This window comes from Sceloporus occidentalis, unplaced genomic scaffold (assembly GCF_023333645.1).
Source record: "Sceloporus occidentalis isolate IW3139 unplaced genomic scaffold, rSceOcc1.0.p SCAF_13, whole genome shotgun sequence".
In the NCBI taxonomy this organism is placed as follows: domain Eukaryota; kingdom Metazoa; phylum Chordata; class Lepidosauria; order Squamata; family Phrynosomatidae; genus Sceloporus; species Sceloporus occidentalis.
The window spans coordinates 1,634,686-1,655,338 of record NW_028316993.1 but is presented as its reverse complement, the minus strand read 5'-3'; the positions used below and the strand labels follow the sequence as shown (position 1 = coordinate 1,655,338).

At 41.8% G+C, this 20,653-nt stretch overlaps 1 protein-coding gene across 3 annotated transcripts; it reads left to right on the top strand.

The window, feature by feature from the left end:
- The first annotated feature begins 11,860 nt into the window (after positions 1-11,860).
- LOC149304517 (galectin-4-like) lies at positions 11,861-20,533 on the top strand. Of its 3 annotated transcripts, XM_089478900.1 has the most exons (11): positions 11,861-12,072; positions 12,290-12,378; positions 13,851-14,046; positions 14,817-14,942; positions 15,538-15,588; positions 16,134-16,226; positions 16,862-16,885; positions 17,027-17,056; positions 17,773-17,861; positions 18,730-18,895; positions 19,767-20,533. In XM_089478900.1, exons 1-11 carry the CDS (start codon positions 12,043-12,045, stop codon positions 19,908-19,910), a joined length of 1,038 nt encoding a protein of 345 aa, XP_089335026.1. In that variant the 5' UTR covers positions 11,861-12,042; the 3' UTR covers positions 19,911-20,533. The 3 variants fall into 3 exon arrangements, with proteins under 3 accessions (XP_089335026.1, XP_089335028.1, XP_089335027.1); XM_089478902.1 differs by lacking the exon at positions 16,134-16,226 and having other exon boundaries at positions 11,863-12,072; XM_089478901.1 differs by lacking the exon at positions 16,862-16,885 and having other exon boundaries at positions 11,863-12,072.
- The last annotated feature ends 120 nt before the right edge of the window (positions 20,534-20,653 follow it).

The following is a 20,653-nucleotide window of genomic DNA, read 5'->3' as shown; positions in this document are numbered from 1 at the left end:
AGCCTCTAATGATTACGATGATTACTATGATGATAACAGGACAACAGGCGACAACAACTGTGGTTCCAGTGATGACAGGTGCTTTGGAAACGATTCCAAGGAAACTGGTAAATCGTTGGAATAAAATAGTCATAAATCGGACCATAATAGCCCAATTACAAACAGTGTTACCACTTGGAGCATGTCATGTTATCTAACAATGGAATTCCTAGATTCTTAGACTCCAAATCGTTGATGGTCCAAAGTTTCACTCAGTAATACCTGGTACATTGTAGAACAATAACAACAATGGAGACGGCTATGGTTTCATTGGTGACAGATGCCCAGGGAGGAATTCCAAACAGACTGATAAAACATGTGAATGAAATCACCATTGGCAGAAGAGATTCCTTTTTGATGCCAAATTACACATTATGTTAAATGCATTTTGCTTGGAATGCAGCTTCGCCAAACAAGAAGAAAACAGAAGAGGGATATAGAGTCAAGAATGGGACTGGAGGAAACCACAACAGCGCGATTTCAGTGTCGCACTTGGAACATGCCACCATTGATTCTTGCAGTCTTACTGCAGGAGCATTCTGGCCCATGTGGATATGGCCCCTTTTGCGTCAGGTCAACATGACGCACCATGAGAAACCTCATCCACTTTTGCATCAGATCGCTGTGATCATTTAATGTTACTTTATTTCTTTACATTGGATGTGGGTAGGAAGCAGAGTAAGGACCGTATCCGCCAGCTGTCCCAAATTGTCAGGGACAGTCCCACTGTTGTCCCATTTTTTCAGTGGCTTTAAAAACATCCTGACTTCCTTTACCTTTGCATTCTCCAACTTTCCCCCTTAACTGTCAGTGAGGTTCTTTGAATATGTGCTTCTGATCTGTAAACATAGAACACACGGACTCTATTGAAAAACAGAGATTATGCAAGACTGAAGTCATCTCCCCCTTCCACTTTCTCACTGCCATTTGCTAAGAGAAACAAACAAGGCACCTCTTGGTTAAGGCACCTCTCCAAACAACTTGGTCCTGCTGGCATAACAGGAATTCTTAAAGGAAGGGAAGCTGGAGATTTGACTCATGAGATTACCAGGAGGAACATGCCCAGATGTAGGAGGCGGATGTGGTCGAAGGTTACCCAGCACTGGCAATATCTATTGCTTTGTTTTTTAAAGGTGGGGAAAACTCACCTGCAGTGCCATTTTGACTAGAAATATATTTGTTTACCGAGAGGTGACATTTACAGATTTCGGTGAGGCTTGCTCCAAAGCAAGCATGCTTAGGGTTGTGGCAAGCAAGCATCATGGGTTACCATCAGGAACCCCAGAAGTGTTTTTAAGGTGGATGAACACAAGACTGGAAGGCAGGCCATTATGAATTTTGCTTCCATGTTTTTCCAAAACAGTAGAAACACAGAAGCTAGATGATGATGATGATGATGATGATATACCAAGTGAAGCAGTTAACAGTGTGTAGCTACCATTCATCATTTTGCAGATGAACACAGGGACACATGTGGCCAAGCAATGTCAGAATGTGCTCAAGAAGGCAAAAGTTATTAATGAGAAGGAACACACAAACTAGGAGAGGATGCCGCAGTTTTGCTTTTGCCTAAGTTTACTGGGAAGGGCAAGATTTTGTCCTCTCCTCTCTCTCCTGGCTCCATGGAGCAAACAGTATTTTCCCCCTTTGAACTCATTTTGCAGACCATCAAATCTTAACCAACTAACCCAGCAGCATCTTCCAGATTACTTTCTCACTGAAAGCTTCCGAAATGGCCTCAATGTATTTATAATGATTTGAAAGAATATAATTGTTTTAAATAATTATACCCTGCTTTTCCCTGCATGGTTTAATGCATCTGACTGAAAGTGTAAAAGGCAGCTCAATAAAGAGCGGCAATACATAAAAACAAGGGGCAATAAAAACCAGCAATAAAGCAGAGCATGTGCAACTATGCAGAACATCATAAGGCGTCATAAAGAGACAGAATGGGAAAAAACACCCAGTAAATACAGAAGCGTTGCATATAATTGTGGTTAGAAGCAATAAAAACATAGTCTCTTTAGGCCAGTGATGAAAGGTTAGTCTCTAAGTAGATCCTGGGAAGATCTTCACAACTCTAGTAACAGTCGAACAAAAGCAGATGTAGGTTTAGAATGGGCAAACTTGCATCTGGTTCTATCTGACTCTAGCCTAAATTTTCAGGTGTAAAGGTTGCAACCCCATATCCTCCAACTGTCACCATTTTTCCGCTCCTTTTAAAATGCCCCCATTTCTTTCTCCTCCTTCTTCCGCTCTCCTCCTTTGTCCTCAGCTTGCCTCCATGGCTGAAAACTGAATCCAAACTGCAAATTTGGTTTGCATTCCAGGAGGAGGAGAGCCTTGTTCTTCCCAGTAGCTCCAGGCAAAAGCAAACTGCGGCCGTCCCTCCTAGTTTGTGTATTTCAACCTGTAACCCTGGCTTATCCTCAAACAAATAAACTAACTAACTAACAACGAAAGCAAAAATAAACCAGAAGCAGGGAAGTCAAGCCACAGTTTGTTTTGTCATCTGCTGTTGAGTTCTGGCCTTGAATAACAAACCATGGTTAAAGTAAACCGTGGCTTATTGCGACGTGTAAAAATTCAGATTGTCAAATACACACACAGCCACCTTTACTAATATGTTATGCTCAATGCAGTTTATGCCACAGAACGAAAGAAACATGGCACCTTGAGGCAGCATGAGGTGCTAGATCCTGAAGTGATAGAATGCACTATGATATTTCAGAGTGCAGGTGGCATTTCATATCTGCCCGCATTTGTCCCTGTGGGAAAAAACCTCCCGCAAATAGAAAAATAGTCCCAACTGGTGCAATGTATTCAGTCCCTTCATTCTGCTAGATGTACAGACTAGACTTAACATTGCCATTTTATAAATAGGAGATTGGTTACATGTGGAGAAGGGACTTGGCTAAGACCAAGTTTGTAGCAGAGACCAGAGTGGGAATCTATCCAAATCCATCTGTCTGTCCTGTGGATCACTCAAGCTCACATATACAAAACATAATACCCATATACCTGTGTACACATTCATATGAATGGTTTCATATTAGTCTGGCTCAAGAGCAGAAATGTTCTTCCTTCCTGCCTACATGAATGATGTGCCTGATGGTGTGGGCTCTTTGCGCACAAAACCTGACATCGCAATAAACATTTGGATATTTTAAAGTGCCACAGGATTTTCAACTCTAAGAACTGTTGCAAAACAAATCACTGAGTGGAGAGAAGCAATTATTGGGCAGCAGGGGTGACAAGGTGCTTCTGAAAGGATGCTGGAGGAGAGTCATTGCAAAATTAATCTCTTTCAAAACCATTTTTTATTTTCCTAATGCTAATGGGCCAAATATCATTATGTCTCATTACCGTGCCCATAATCCCTCTTTGTCACCTTCTTCCATCCTCTTCCCACTCATTTCTTAGACAACAGGAGAGCCTGGGTTGGTGAACACCTGGCCGAGTGGTTGGGTGGTTTCAGAAGAGGCTTGGGTTCCCACATGGCATTTGGGCAGCAAGCGTGAACATCCACATGGAAACAAGGAAGAACCATTAGCCACCAGCTTGCCTTGGCATGCCTGGGGACTTAATGTTGCCCAAAAATATTGACGTCATTGTCTGGGTTAATCAGGGCACACTGTGCCAAGCACCCAGCATCCTGTCTCCATTTACAGCCATTGGTAAGCCAGGCAAAACGTGGCAAGAGAAGCCATGTTTAATAATGATGGGATTTACCTATATTTCAGAGGAAGGGGCTGGCAAAACCACCTCTGAGTATTCCTTCCCTAAGAAAACCCTATGGAATTAATGGGGTTGAATTGAAGGCACACCCACACTCACTTTTTTCAGACACTAAGGGGCTGTACAGACTACCCTTTTTAGCGCCAGATCCGAGCCGCCGCATGCATTGCCTCTTCCACTGCGCAGCTTCAGCATAAGCTGAAAGCCGCGTATGGCGCACCCGTATATGATGCGGGTGCACTGTATATATTTTTATTTGTCTGTGAAACAACATCTGACATACCTTCTGACAAAAAATATAACTAGTACAACAAATACAAGTCATGCGCTGGTGACAAGATTACAAAATTGCATTGGACACAGGATGAAAAAGGTTAAAAAAACCCACACACAAATGAAATTTAGTGGATAAAACATTGACCCAGCAATAATAATGACAGCTAAAATAACTCATCCCCTTTGCGATCCACTGCTACTGTCTTCAAGAAGTCGCAATGGATCTTGTGCGTTGCTACTCCAAAGGTGGCAACCTTAAGTGTGATGGATTTAGAAATGATCAGCCAGAAAATATTATCACAAACAATATCAAGCAATGCCAACCCACTCTGTCTCTTAGGAAATGTGTCCTGAGGTCACTATATAAGGGGCAGTGTCATAAATAGTGAACTAGGTCTTCCACCTCTCCAAAACCACAAACACATAGCCATTGTGTATAAGGGATCCCTTTATACCTCCTGTGTTATTTCGGTCTCTTTTATTCAAGAATGCTGGTAAGTTCTAGGTCTTTCTCAACAGATAAGAATACTTTGCTGCAATTCGCTTTCCCCAACAAATGTTGTCCTATACCTCCCATCATCTCCAGCCAGCTGGCTGGGGATGATGGAAGCCGTTGGCCAACGCAGGCCACCCAGAACAAAGAAGGCTGGGCTAGGGCATAATGGAAGTGGGCAGAGATCAGGCCCAGTCAGAGGTGATGAAGTGCATGGAATTAGTATATTTGATGCAGATGAGTCAAGCGACAGGCTGCTTTTTGCATGCATCAGTTATGTAATGAGAGTCACCTGCCAGCTGCTCATAAAACCGCAAAAGGAGGAAGCACCCGTGTTTGCCTCGATGGCACTTGATGTATTTTAATAAAGCCCTTCACAGATAAAATAAAGCAAGGACACATAATTCCACACATACACACTTGAGCTAAATTACTGACGTCATGTGGGGATGTTTCTTACAGTTACTTGCAATTAATCCCTCAATCTCAGTTTGCTATGCTTTGGAAACACTGCTGTTTTAATGAAAGGCCACCTTAAAGGCTGCAGTCTGAAGCAGAGAAATGGTAGGAAAGGAGGTGCTTAACCTTTTTCTTACAGGGCATTTGATCCAAATACTGCAGTCAGCTAGCAGAAGAGGAAATGTCAAGTGAGTTCCTACATAAGAGTTAGAAACCTGGTAGCAACATACTAAGAACACTCTCTCAGCCTCAGAGGATAGCAATGGCAAATCCCCTCTGAAGAAACTTGCCAAGAAAACCTCATGATAGGGTCACCTTTAGGGTCGTCATAAGTTGGAAACAACTTGAAAGCACACAACGACAACACTATGGAGATTTGGTGTATCCAGGATGATAGAGTGGTCCAAATAAATCTCATAAAGATGCTTGAGGACAGCCACCATGATAAAGAAATAACAATCCATTGTGGCATTTGCAATCCACCATATAGAGGTGCCAGGAAAATATGAAATGAGAACAAATACAATGATGCCGCTGTATTGCCTGCCTGGACCAAAAGAATGAATGAATGTGGAGAAGAGAAAAAGGGGAAGTGTCACTAAGCCCCGGGAAGGTTGCACACATTGTGAGTCATGGAGATGTTTGTTAGCTGTGAACGCTGAATAGGAGTGTGACAAATCTTTCAGAGACGCTGGTAATATGAAGGTTTGGCAATGCTTTTCCTTTCCTCTCTCCCAGGCATCTGGCGCAGCTACATTACAGTCTGTACAATGCATAGGATGGTAATGATATCAAGGCTGGCTGTGCAGCATCCAGGAGGGTTAGGAAGCTGTTTTCAAAATAATCTGGGTTTTATTGATGTTTGCTCTGCCAAAGGCTTTGGCCAAAGATTGTGTAGTGAGTTGGGCCTCTGCTGCTACTATGCAGATAGGTTTTAGGGTCCATGTTAGCACCATGGTCAAACAACAGATATTCAGTGGCATTTGTCCTTATATCCCTTCAAACTCTGGCTTATGGCAACCCTATCATGTGGTTTTCTTGGCAAGATTTGTTCAGAGGAGGTTTGCAATTGCCTTCTTCTAAAGCTGAGAGAGGGAGAGTCTCCTTCTTTCGAGGGCTTTTAACAGAGGTTGGATGGCCATCTATTGAGGAGGCTTTGAATGTGTATTCTTGCATTGTAGGGCCTTTGGGGTTTCTTCCATTTCTAAGATAACATTATATTGGACCCTCAGCTTCACGCATCTGAAGTAGACTCATGACTTTGAAAACTCACGCTGCCAGCTTCTTTCTTTAAGTTGGTCTCAAAGGTGCTACAAGACCCCTTTGCATACTTTCCCAGACTCACATAGCTATGTACCGTATTTGAACTCTCCTCTGTTACAGTTTGTCATGCGTCTACAAAAAGAAGTGCGTCCCCCAGAAACAGAACAGCCTAAAGGTTGGATATGCTCAGTTATATGTACAGATGCAGATTTAGAAATAATGACAATACTGCAATGCAATACATCTTACAAGGAAGGCTGAATTAGGTTACCTGTGTACCTAGTTATCAGTCTGCTGTACAATTATCTTTTCACATGTAGGGATCCTTATCCTTAAATCTACGGCACTATATCAATAAAGTATGTATTATTATTATTATTATTATTATTATTATTATTATTATTATTTAGGGGAGAGCGGTGGGCACATGTGACCTTATGAGTATTGTACTACAGTTCCCATCAAGCCCACCAGCATGGCTATTGGTCTAGCAAGACTGCAGGCCAAGAATACCTGGAAGGCCGCAGGTTCACCAATCCTGAGCAATACAGTTGTTGTCTCAATCCCATCAGTGTCATCTACTTCTTGTTGTGATGCAATTACTGAGTCTTCTAATTAATATAAAAACAACCCTAGTAGTTCAGGAATTCAAACGGAAAGCAAAGCGCTAATGGAATTCAAGCCGGGTGGATAACTGCAAAGGAAGTTACCAGTGCATTCCAAAGGTATAAACAATGGAGAGCCTAACCGATTTATGATGGCACCCAGTTTTACAAGCAGAGGCTAATTTAGTAAATCGATCTCTGGCATCTAAGATACTACACATCTCTGTTGTGTTTTGGACTCGACTTATCCCAATCCAGGGGTCATGCCAATATGTCAGTTGCGAATTTTCCTGTGGCTATTCAGTTGTGAGAGATGGTTTCTATAGTACAAACTAAAATTTGGAGTGGATTCACATGACGTGGGAGAGATCAGAATCCACTGCAGTTAAGTCGCTACCACTGGTGCTTGTTATAAGAGATAATACCTGGACCATTGTCACCTTGAACAGTCGGAGCGGGAAACCTGTGACTTTCTAGACACTGTTCAAGACCCAGATTCCTGACTATCTGGGGATTATAGCGTAGGAGGAATACAACATTGGAGGATCACAGATTCCCTGATTGTCTTCTATGGCACAGAAAGGACGCAAAGAACAGCATACAAGAGAACCTCCGTTTTCACATCTTGCCTCTTTCACCATCATTGAAGCTTCCTTGTTCAGGTGCTATGCTAATCCTTAAACTGGGAGGAACTGAGTAAAATTCATGAAAGAGATGTCTTTAAAAAAAAGGCATCCTCAGGCTATGTAGTTGCAGAACTATTGCACCTGGCTTCAGGACTTTACTGCATGTGAAAGAAAGACGAAACGGATCAGGAGCATAGCGGTTTTCTCTTTGCTGCTCCAGATACCATTGCAGCACTTCTGTTCCCTTCCCGAGGGAAGACGGTCTTCAAAGTGTGCCTTTTGCCAAATGGATTCCCGTTTGACAAAAGGCACACTTTGACAACTGTCTAGAGAATGGATGTGCAATGATGGCATGTGCAGGACCCCTATGTTCCCAATCCATTGTCTTTCTTCTTACATGCAGGAAAGTCCTCAGTTTGCTTCCTTGCAGCAGACAGACAAAAATCTAGGAGTTTATCACACAAGAGGAATTTCTCTTAATTTCAAATGAAAAGAAAGTGGGGCCAGAACGCTTTCACGTGAATTCGCTAGTTCAGCGAATTTACATGAATTCGAATTGCGTTCGAACTGGCTTCCCATTGCCCAAAAATAGCTTGCCATTGCCCCAAATTGCGTGTGGTAGTCTATCATGCAACAACGTGAAACGCCATGATTGCATTTGGATTGCCATTGGTTTATACTTCCAATTTCCCGTGCCTGTTTTAGTTCCACCCTTTTTAAATGATTGCGAGCCACCTTGAATAATATTTTGGGAGAATCAATCTACAATCAATCAATCAATCAATCAATCAATGTTTTTGTGGAGTTTGCAAAATGGTGGACCATCCCTCAATATTTCATACATTACTTACTATACAGTTCTCCCAGAGAGAGATTTTATCCAACTATTTGACTGTTCTGGAGGATAGTGCAACAGAGAATAAAACAAGGGCCTGAATCCTCTTCTATAGTAATGGGTTATATAACTCTTATGCATATATGTAGCTATTAAGGAATTAAGAATCCCTTGTAAGTGAATTGTGAAAATGCACAATGGGACACTACAAGTGTGTCAGGCCTGATTCCCAATCGCAGATTAAAAATAGAGAATAAATGAATATGAATTAGCATACTGGTGGTAGGTACAAATTTAGTATGCACCTGTTATCTGTGATAAAACATACGCTGCTATTAACCAGGTGCATTTGAACAGGCAATTAGTTTCAGTGCATCCTGTTTTATAGGCAATGTATAGACTAATTAGTACTGTATTGTCAAATGAATATGATTTAAACAGTACTGTAAGATTAACACAACCTCCCATCAAGAACGCAATGACAGATTCAAGCATTATAAACATAGAGCTTTCTGGCATGGCCTGTTTGCTCAGATGCATAATGAAACGTTGCGCAGGTTTTGAGTTATATGTACAGTACGCAGTGGCATATCTAAGTGAGATCTGAGGGCAATTGCGTGCCAAAATTTCTGCCAGTGATACTTAGATTATTAATCCTGATCTTTCACAAAACTGTCATTTTTAATACAGGTTGAGCCTTCCTTATCCAGAATTCCAAAATCTAAAATACTCCACAATCTAAAATTGTTCCTATGAGGGTCTGAGACAGTGACACCTTTGCTTTCCAATGGCTCAGTTACACAAACTTGGTTTCATGCACCACATTATTAAAAATATTGTGTATAAAAGTACCTTCAGGCTACGTATATAAGGTGTAGTATACACAACATAAATGAATTTCATCTTTTGACTTGGGTCCGGTCGGCAAGGTATCTCCTTATGTATGTGCAAATGTTCCAAAATCCAAAACACTTCTGGTCCCAAGCATTTTGGATAAGGAAGACCCAATCTGTATCTACATCTTACTCAGGTGAAACTAGGGCTGCCAGATGTCAGGGTCTGGGCAGAGGAAACTGTGTTGGCTCTCTGTATGTGTCTGAATGACAACTATGGGTGATCCTTAATTCATGACGCCTCATGACATCATTAGGCGCTGTCCCTAGATAATCAGATTTTGGTTAGGAAATCTCAGGGCGTAGGATGATCTTGGACCCGGAGATCCTGGGTAAGCCAGTTAAGACATGTAACGTGATAAGAAAGCATAGAATTCTGGTGAAAGTTTCTTAGGAAATTGATTCATTATGGTTTGATAGAATCACAGAATCATGGAATCGTAGCGTTGGAAGAGACCACAATGGCCACCCAGTCCAACCCCATTCTGCCATGCAGGAATCCAAATCAAATCATCTTTGACAGATGGCCATCCAGCCTCTGCTTAAAGACCTCCAAAGAAGGAGACTCCATCACTCTCCAAGGGAGTGTTTTCCACTGTCAAACAGCCCTTACTGTCAGGAAGTTCCTCCTAATGTTGAGGTGAAAGCTCTTTTCCTGCAGCTTGCATCCATTGCTCCGGGTCCTAGTCTCTGGAGCAACAGAAAACAAGCTTGCCCCCTCCCCAATGTGACATCCTTTTAAATATTTAAACAGGGCTATCATATAGAATCATAGAATGCTAGAGTTGGAAGAGTTCCCAAGGGCCACCCAGTCCAACCCCATTCTGCCATGCAGGAACTCTCAATCAAAGCATCCAAAGCAGCCCTTAGTGTCAGGAAGGTCCTCCTAATGTTGAGGTGGAATATCTTTTCCTGTAGCTTGCATCCATTGCGCGATGTTCTTTTCTTCAGAATGTCTGCTTTAAAGTTAGTGGTGAGCAAAGTGTCCAGATAGGCTGCCGAATTAGCCTTCCAGTGGTTTTCAAATACTTATATTTCTGATGCCGGATTTCTGTCCCTTTTTCTCTTTGGCATAGAAATTGACCTGTTTGCTCCAGGTTGATGTCAAGAGGATCCATCCATCCATCCATCCATCCATCCATCCATCCATCCATCCAATCTTATCTCTATCTTACCTATCTATTCATCATCCATCCATCCTGTCTTCTATCTAATCTCCTACTGTTGACAGTGCCCTTGGAGCAAACAGATCTATATCTATATATTGTCACGGATGATATTTATTAAGCTGTGTAAGGATGTCGCAGGTCCTGATTCTTGCATTTGTGTCTTGTGGCCTATTGTTGGCAGCAAATGTTTAAGGCTGGGGAGGTTACCTATAAACAAACACAGGCCTACTTATCCAGGGCCTGTGAGTGGGAAAAAATATTGCCCAAGATGGTTTACAATTCACCCAAAATATCTTCAAATGATTGTATATGGAAGCTGCAAGTGGGGGTCAATAGGTGGGGGGGGGTCTTCTAGTATTTCTCTCCTATAGCAAATTATTCCTGTGTACCAGCTCCACTTCAACAGGTCTGAACAGATGCAATTGTGTTGTAGGGCTTGGCTGTAGGCAGTGGGTTTTGTGGTGAGTTCTGGGTTGAAGACGGTAGCATCTAAGTATATGTGTAGTAATCAGGGTGATCAGATGTCCTCACTTTAAAGGAGGACAAGGCACCACGAAATGGAGGGCACTCAAGAAAAACAGAAGGCATACCAAATCAAAGCTAAAAAGTCTTTGAGAGCATGCGCTTATAGGAATTGGGATGGCTGGAGGCCATTTCTTGCATTACTGTGCCAACTGAGAGAGAAGAAAGAATGAGGGCAATATCTGCGATTCAATGAAGAGCTAACAGAGGAGCAACCTCCCCTTTGGTATGGCTGGCCTGTTTTAACTGTGAGTATTTCACTGTTGGGTATGTGCCCATCTTTCTTCTCGCAGGTGAAAGACTGCAAGAGATGGGTATATCTTCATGTTGGGCAAGAGATGTGCTGAGCAGAAGAATAAACAGCAACCAGCTTTTCTGCAGGAGCAGCCTAAATATCCTAAAGGTGACAGATCCCATCTGATCATAGAAGCTAAGCAGGGTCACTGCTGGTTAGCACTTGGATGGGAGACTGCCAATGAACATCAAGTGTGGTAGGACATTATCACACAGGGAACGGGGCATCATTCTCCTATCCCTGTCCTGTGCTTATCCCATGCTTACTGTGCAGTCGCGAGAAGGACTTTCATAAGAAACCTGTGAATGTCCTGTGAATGAAGTGCAATTGTCCCCTCATTTCCCCTAATTTTGTATTATAGGAAGATCCCGGTAATACAGTTCCACTTCATTCATGGGCCATTCACAGAATCATTGCAATGTAGTGAGAAAACATTTTGCACAATCATGTTCAGTCGTGCTTTCTGGATAGGATAAAGACTCCCGTCCCTGTATGATAAAGTCCGTAGGCTCTGAGCACCCCTTGCCTAAGAAAACACTATGAAATTCATGGGGTTGCCATAAGTCACAGGTGACTTAGGGCGCGCACAGACACACATGCACACAAACAGCAGCAGCTATAGCCTTGGCTCCCTTATCTGCATAACACACCTTCCGATATGTTGTTTGTTAAAGAAGCGAGCAATGAGCAAGCACTTTTATACTCCACCTACATTTCAAGGAAATGAAACTTAACTCGGTGGAAATACCTACTTCAGGAAGCTTTTACTTTTATTCCCAGTGGATACAAGAACCGAAGGGTCAAAGATTTGGATCCAACAAAGTGAGCGATGGCTTTGCAGCAGCCGATTTGCAATCCGGTGAGTTTGCAATACATTAAAATGTTCATAGTGTTGTTGGGAAGGCTGTAAGCATAAACTCTTAACAACGCCATGTGAAAAGCAACCTGTTATTGGGCGACATTGGCGGGATTTAATGCCGATTTAATGACGTTTGCCTCCCATGTGATAAAGTCCTATGTTTGAGCTCTGAGTATTAAAACAAGCAAGTGACTATGTTTTGTGTTTATTCTCCCAGAGCCTTCCATTTACTGGCCTCATTTGGGGGGGCATGAATGAGGGGAAAATGATTATAATACAAGGCCAAGCCCGCAAGCCCTTGAAAAGGTTTGTCTTTCCTCACCTTTGAGTTTCATTTCAGTAATTCTACTTCCTTTCCTTTTCCTTTTTTAATTTTTAATTGATTTTATGGAACATATATCAAACATCATAATATATAAACAAAACATACAAAACAAACATGCAAACATACATACGTTTTGTAATTGGAATGCAAATCGTCTTTCCCCCTTTTGCATGATTTCATTTCAGTAATTCTACTTCCTTTTCAGTCTAACGTTGTGCAAATAATACAGTTTGACACCATTTTAAGGGCCTATGCAATCCTGGGACTTGTGGTTTTCTAAGGTCTTTGGCCTTCTCTACCAAACTGGGCTGGTTCCTCAAAACACAACGAATCCTGGGATTCTGTAGGACAGAGCCATGGAAGTTAAAGTGGTGTCAAACTGCATTATTTTTACAGTGTCATATCAAGGAGCAAACTTGTTTTCTGCTGCTCCAGAGAATAGGACCCGGAGCAATGGATGCAAGCTACAGGAAAAGTGATTCCATCTTAATATTAGGATGGAAGAACTTCCTGACAATAAGAGCTGTTCAACAGTGGAATAGACTGCCTTGGAAAGTGGTGGAGTCTCCTTCTTTGGAGGGTTTTAGAGATGCTTTGGCCATGGAGTGCTTTGATTGTGAGTTCCTGCATGGCAGAATGGGGTTGGATTGGATGACCTTTGGGATCTCCTACAGCTCTAGGATTCCCAAGTTATGGTCCTTTCACAACGCACAATTATAGTGCTATGATTCCAGTTTTAATTTGCCATGGCAACATCATGCGGAATCCTAGGATTTGTAGTTTAAGAAGGGACACACTCTCAGCCAGAGAGATGTAGTGCTTCACCAAACTACATTATAAATAAATCCTATTATTATTATTATTATTATTATTATTATTTATAGAGCGCTGTAAGGTTTGCACAGCGCTTTATATAGTAAGAGTCCAATAAAATAAGAAAAAGAAAGAAAGAATAAAAACCTGCCAAGCAGCGTACAATCTAATACAGTGATGGTTAACCTTTTTGAGGCCGAGTGCCCAAACTGCAACCCAAGACCCACTTATTTATTGCAAAGTGCCATGTCCCTCTGGCTTTCTAGTAACAAACTCTGGCAAACTCTGTGCTGGGATGATGGCACATATGCCCACAGAGAGGGCTCTGAGTGCCACCTTTGGAACACGTGCCATAGGTTCGCCATCACTGATCTAATACATTCATCAGGATTCTGCAGGACCTAGCTATGGCAACTCAAATGGAACGATAGTGCTATAACTACATAGTGTGAAAGGGCCCTATGTATTTTCATGGTTCCTGATCTATCCAAACTTCCTCCTTCCCTTCTCCTTGATCTCTCTCTCTCATTCTTTCCTGCTCTCTTTTTTCACCCGATCTCATCAATATGTCTCCCTACTGCTATGATCCACGTTTCCCCCTGTCTCCAATTTCAATCTCAAACCTCTTCTCCCATTTTAGTTTTGTAGTGAACCTGGTGTGTCAGAATGGCGACATTGCCTTTCACTTCAACCCGCGGCTCAACCAAGGCAATGTAGTCGTCTGCAACACGCATGAAAAAGGCCGCTGGGGGCCTGAGGAGCGGGTCTACAACATGCCCTTCCAATCGAGCGTCTACTTTGAAATTATCATCAACGTCAGGAGCCACTGCTATCAGGTGAGATGCTGGCCATTCAAATAATTGCCTGTTAAACTTCTTGCGTATCTATAAAGAGGTCCTTCTCCTCCAAAATAGGTTCAGCACCTTGGATAACCCCTCTAAATGTTGAGTTAAAACCACATTGATATGGGAGCCATGACTGGGAAGCATGAGAGCAAAGAGAAATTACTGTATATATTAATGTATCAGTCTAGAAATTTTAGTCAAAAAATTGACCCCAAAAACCTGAGTTGACTTATCCATCGGTCAATGTAAGTAGTGCACATGGTTGTTTTGTGCCTTCATGTTGTTTCTCACTTATGGCGACCCCATCACAGGGTTTTCTTGGCAAGATTTGTTCAGAAGGGGTTTTGCCAGTGCCTTCCTCTGAGGCCGAGAGAATGTGACTTGCCGAAGGTCACCTGGTGGCTTTGCAAGGCCAAGCCGAGATTTGAAACCTCGTCTCCAGGGTCATGGTCGTCCGTCACTCAAACCATTATGCTGGCTGTACATTAACTCTTATCAAAAAAGGAAGCATCCCCTGGTGAAAGGCAAGAGTGCAATCTGCCCTGGAAGCACTGACCCTACTGTCTCATCCATTCATCTTTTAGGGTGAGCAGGTGTTGACGAATGATGGGAGTTGCAGTCCAGCACAATTGCTGTCCTGTTTGATAACGCTTTCTTGCTTGAAAGCTGGCACCTTGTGGTTGGAACTGGAAGTAGTGGAGGTGATGTACTTAGCATTTCGCTTTTTCCATGCTCAGCTCTTCGTTCTCTTCTTTCTCTAGGTATCAGTCAATGGAAGACACTTCTTGGAGTACAAGCACCGCCTTCCATTCCATCTGGTCCAGAACCTGTATGTCGATGGCGATATCTCCTTGAACTGTATCAACTTCCAAGGAGCTGCTGCGAGTGTAAGTTGCATGACTTTCACACCTCTCTTGGCCCACATGTAAACTTGACCAATACAGATGTGGGAAACAGCCCCTTCTCATCTGTCCACACTGGGCCCCTGGTATCCCCTGGGGTTTGGTTCCAGGACCTGCCGTGGATATGAAAATCCATGGATGCTCAAGTCCCATTAAATAGAATAGCATAGCAAAATGGTGCCTCTTATATAAAATGGTAAAATCAGGGCGTGCTTTTTGAAATGTATATATTTTTAAAATATTTTCAATTCATACCTACAGTATTTGCACATCTATTTGTTTGCATCTGCTCATTCTCTCTCTGCTGAAAATGCATAGCCATCTGAATGCATGCGAAATAGACAGAGGGCCACATGTGCGATAATGCACATCTCTCCAGTTTAAGTAGACGACGCTAGTAAAAACTGTGAAGCCCTTCCTGGCAAAGTTGAGTTTTTCACACATCCAAAAGCCCCAACTCTTACAAATTGTGTGTGGCCAGAGCACATTCGATTCATTTGGAATGAATACATGTATTTTAAATGTGTAGACTAGCCCTCAATCCGGATCCAGTCCCACATCTGTCTCTCTTGTCTTTCAGGCGCCACCTCCATATGCGCCTCCTGCTTACAATGTCATCACAGCCACCAATGTAAGTACAACCCCTCTCTTTCTTTATGTCTCTTTCATTTGCAAAACCAGTATGTGTTGAGGCTGGCAGTGCTTATTTGCACAGGTTATCTAAAGTAGCACATGTCTGGAGCTTTACTGCATTCACCTTCACAACACCTTGCAAAGCCTTCTCATTTGTAGGCACCTGGGAGATAAGTCACTAGCTTGTCGTAAAAGTGTGCCTTTTATCAAACGATGCTTCCGACCCCAACAAAAGACACACTTTCATGACCGTTTCCATTGGGGGGGGGGGGGGAGAAAGTGCTGTGACATCATGTAGAGATGCACAGAGATAGCCAGGACTCTCCCACTCCATTTTGGCTTTCTTGTCTCATGCAATAAGGCTCACAGTCTTGATTTTCCTATAGCAATGTATTTGGTTCCCCCTTCTTTTGAGAAATTCAGAACCTTGCATTTGCTGCACCAAAAACATCCCAGAGTTGTCAAGAGTCAAAATACTTACATATTATTTTATTATCACAAAGGTCTGCGTCCTCTGAATAATACATCTCTCTGACTTTTCAGGTCGGTGGCATGTTTGCACAGCCAGGCTTTGCACAACCAGGCTTTGCACAGCCAGGCTTTGCACAACCAGGCTTTGCACAACCATCATTTTCAGTGAGTATTTCTTTGGCTTGGTGGAAACTTCACAGAGCCAGCAAGTTTCCAGGTCTAAAGGCTTGAAGGTCTATCTATAAACAGTAACTTGGGCTGGATTTCAGTAAAAGTGGGAAGCTCACAGCTGAGTGGAAATTTTGAAAGAAGTAACTGTGTTGGTTTCTTGCAACATAAAAAAGATGAAGAAAGGGAACAATGTGGGGAAGAAGGAATGTAGAAGCACCTTTAGGACAATCAGGTTTTTATTTTAGCATGATATAAACCCATTTCTTCAGATGCAGTGCAGACTCCGAGTAATATGAGAACGGAAAGCATATTTACACAGTTGTGGGAGTTTGGGACTGAATGTAATAGGATCCAGAAATAGGCAAACCCTGACCCTACCCTAAATTTTCATAGGGCTGAATATGATGATGAGATCCTTACAGTGGTCAATCTGCATTGATGTGTAAAAGTAGTAAATCACCTTACCAAAAGCCCACTCCGTTCCCACAAGTGTGTAAATATGTTTTCTATCATAAGGCCTGGAAATCACTCCATGTTGCTCATGGCAAGCCGGCAAAAGCTTGCCAAAACAAAAACAAATGCTAGTTCTTTGCAAATTAAAGTATTGCTTTTCTTTTCATTCTTTGCAGAGGAAGAAGAGCAAGACAGCCCAGGTGTGTGGGTTAAAGTCTGGGAAACTATCATAGCTCTCTGGTTTAGATAAAAGAGGCCTTTATGGGTTCGGTTACAATTTGGTGCTTTTCAGTTCTGTGATCTACATAATAGGTCCACTTTGCTTTTTCATCTCTTGGCAGGGCTTCAGTGGAGTGACTTTGTCCAATCCTGTGAGTATCTTTACTATCCTGTTTTTATGTTTATTAGTTCCCAACCACTGAACATTCAGAAATGTTGGCTAGCTTTCTTGACATAGTCAATTGGCAGTCTGCAGGTTCTTGACAGTCAATTGAGTATAGTCAACTGTCACTCTGTGATATCTTGAATATGCCCTGCAAAACTGGTTCTCAATCTTTTAAATTTCAGCTCCCAGAATCCCTTTTCATTGACCATATTGGCCAGGGCTACTGGGATGTATAAGTCTTAAACATTTAGAGGACAAGGGCTGGGAATCACTGTCCTAATCAATGGCTTTGGTTGTATGGGATCCATGTGTAACATTGGTTCCCAATGGATTTGACCTTGGCCAACTTTGGGATACAAAATGGACTTCTACATCTACCTTTACACAACTAGCTCCCAAATTTATTTTGGAGGATGGCAATTTCTCTCCTTGTCTCAGTCTAGAGGCTGGTTCAGTGGAAAAGTTTTCATCTTTCTCTCCTATGGCTTGTCTACACAAGTTATATATTCCAAATTCTCCCTGGGCTCATTGTGTCCTGTTCACATAACATAGGACCAAAATCCCAAATTGAGTGCAGGCTGTCTTCATGATGTCTGCTCCTGATTCAGTCTTTCCTCCCTCTAACCCAGATTTAAAAAACCTTTGCCTAACTAGCTACTTTTCTTGATGAAGGACCAAATGCCTTTTGTGTTCTGTTTCCAGGCTGTCCCATTCCATGCAGCCATCCCAGGAAACTTTGCTCAGTTCCGGAAGATCACAATTGTGGGGAATGTGCCACCTTTTGCAAACAGGTGCCTTTGCAGAGAAGATAAGATTTATACACCATCACTCCCCGCTCAGTTATTACCACAAAACACAAGCCAGACAGAAAATGTCTTGTCATTATCACGTCTGTAGGTTGGGGTGGGCAACTTTGGTAGATCCAGGATGTTTTCTGCCACTGAAGCTCCCTGGCTTTCTCTGCCAATAACAACAACAACAACAACAACAACAATAATAATAATAATTCCCCTCCCAAATCTGTAAATGACATTATGGGCCCGTATAGACAGGCCAAAATAAAGTTGCTTCGGGTCACTCTGGAGGTATGCTGTTGAAATGACACATGTATGCATGCATGTTTTATGCTACATATGTAAGGTCTAAGCTATGTATTAAATGTTTGTGATTAAAATGCAAATAAAAAAAATGACACACGCATCTTAAGAGGCTAGAAGTGGCGCCAAAGATGCGCTCAGGACCTTAGGACTGGAGCATGGCTTTGGCACAGCTTCTGGGCTCTTAGGACGCATGCATCATTTAAACAGCATACCTCCAAAGTGACCCGAAGCAGCTTTATTTTGGCCTGTCTGTACGGGCCCTAAGTCTACTTATGGTTTTGACAAATGGGTATTTTTAAACAGCACAGGTGTCAGTGTGTATGGCTGTTTTGAATAGCTTCTCTGGGACAAAAAAAAAGCGGTCTGGGGGTCATGCTTCTTAAAAACAACATAGGGATGTTCTCTCCTGCTATAGATCGCCAGTATTGCCACATAAAACTGAACTGCGGCAAGGGTTTTTGACATTTATGTTGGGTCTCCAAGATCTACCTTGGATTGTAAGTGCAACTGTGTTGTTTTGGAGACCGTTGGGATAAGAGTTTCATCTCCTTCTATCCAGATTCCACGTGAACCTGAAAAACACCATGTCAGGCAACATTGCTCTTCATATAAACCCACGATTCAAAGAGGGAGCCCTTGTTCGGAATACGTCCATTAATGGTGCTTGGGGTTCTGAGGAGCGCCACATCCACAGAATGCCTTTCTCCCCTGGCCAAGCCTTCCATGTAAGTAAGACTTTTAAAATGAGTGTGGAAATCAAGGTAGTTAAGACCTTTGTTAGAAAGCATGTGTTAGCATTACAATTTAGGATGGAATACAACCTTTGAATGAGATTCCACTTGTACAAAAGTTTCAGGTTATAACGGCTCTGGCTTCCAACTGTGGCTCTCAGCGTCACTCCTTGAAGAGTATTCTTTTCTTATACTTGAGTCAGGATGGGCCCATCCTTGCTCCCTTTCTGCCCACAAACTAAAGCATTTTTATTCCATCAGCCTTTTAGAAAATGACTGTGCTTTGTACACAGGTTTGTTTATAAATTTTAATACATTTTAATGTTTTTAATTTAATAATTTTTTTAAAAAAATAACCTTTACAGTTATACGTTTATTGAAGCTTCTGTAGATTTTAATCAGTATCACTTTTTAATATGCTCTTAGACACATTGAGCATCATTATTGGGAGGAAGGCAGGAAATAAATGAATAAAATAGTAATATCAAACTGATAAGGGGATAGCTTTAAGAGTTGCCTTGGAGTATATCTAGACCAAACACTAGAACCTATTTATCAGCCATTTCCCAGAAAAGTGTGAAGGGAGACTGTGGATCTAATAGTTTTCAGTACATACAAATAACTATTTTTTGGGTGGGGATTATGAGAATTATGAGAACTTTCCAACTAAAAGATTGTATGTACAGCGCTGTGTAAATTTACAGCGCTTTATAAATAAAGGTTAATAATAATAATAATAATTAAACTGGCAGAAAATATACGAAAATTCTGTGGCCTAGAGCTCATTTATGTCTGTTGCAACATGTGGATTAAAAGGCGGTAAAAACTCAGGTCAAAGCAGAATTGTGCATTTCCCTCCCATCAGATGGAGATCACCAACCTGAAGAAAAACTACAAGGTCATTGTAAATGGACAGGTGATATTTGACTACACGCATCGGATCCCACCAGGACAAGTAGACCAATTGGAAATAGCTGGAGACGTGAGCCTGTCTTGCGTACAGTACTGACGAGTCTGTTTTCCCTGTGCACCACTTTTATGCAAGCCTACTGTGCATAGTGAACACCAAACCCATGAATTTGTAGTATGGAATAATATGGAAGCCAGGGGGACATACAGAGGCCAGGATTGCCATATGTGTCTCAATCTGATTTAAATCTGTAAGTGCAGACTTAGTAAGTGCTGCATGAAGGTATCAAGTGGAATGTTTTCATCACATAATCACATAAATCTTCCTCAAACAGCATTTGACTCCTCTTCACTCCCTCTTTCTTGATTTCACTTTGTATAGTCTTATTAATTATGCTCCACTTACCTCCCAAGTAAGAAATACCGTACATTGCAATGAAAATAAAGATGGAATAGTAGTTGGAACAACACTGTTCAATAGTACTGTATAATGTGCACTTTGAGTCTGAATGTATCTTATAATCTGCCATAAAATAAAGATATATAAAGGAAAAAATATATAAAGGGTGCTGTTAATACAAAATACTGAACACCCCCTTCCACTAAGTTTCACAAATGTGCAGCTCTCCATTTTCAGAAGGTTCTCTATCAAGAATAAATTTGTGTAAATTTATTTGTGTAAATTTACAGCGCTTTATAAATAAAGGTTAATAATAATAAGAATGATATGATGCAGTTTAGTTTTGTTCCATTCATATCGAATCTAATTACATGCTTGGTCACCTTTAAGATTAAGAGATGGCAGAGGCTGGGATCATAAATCATTAAGATGTTGGGATCATA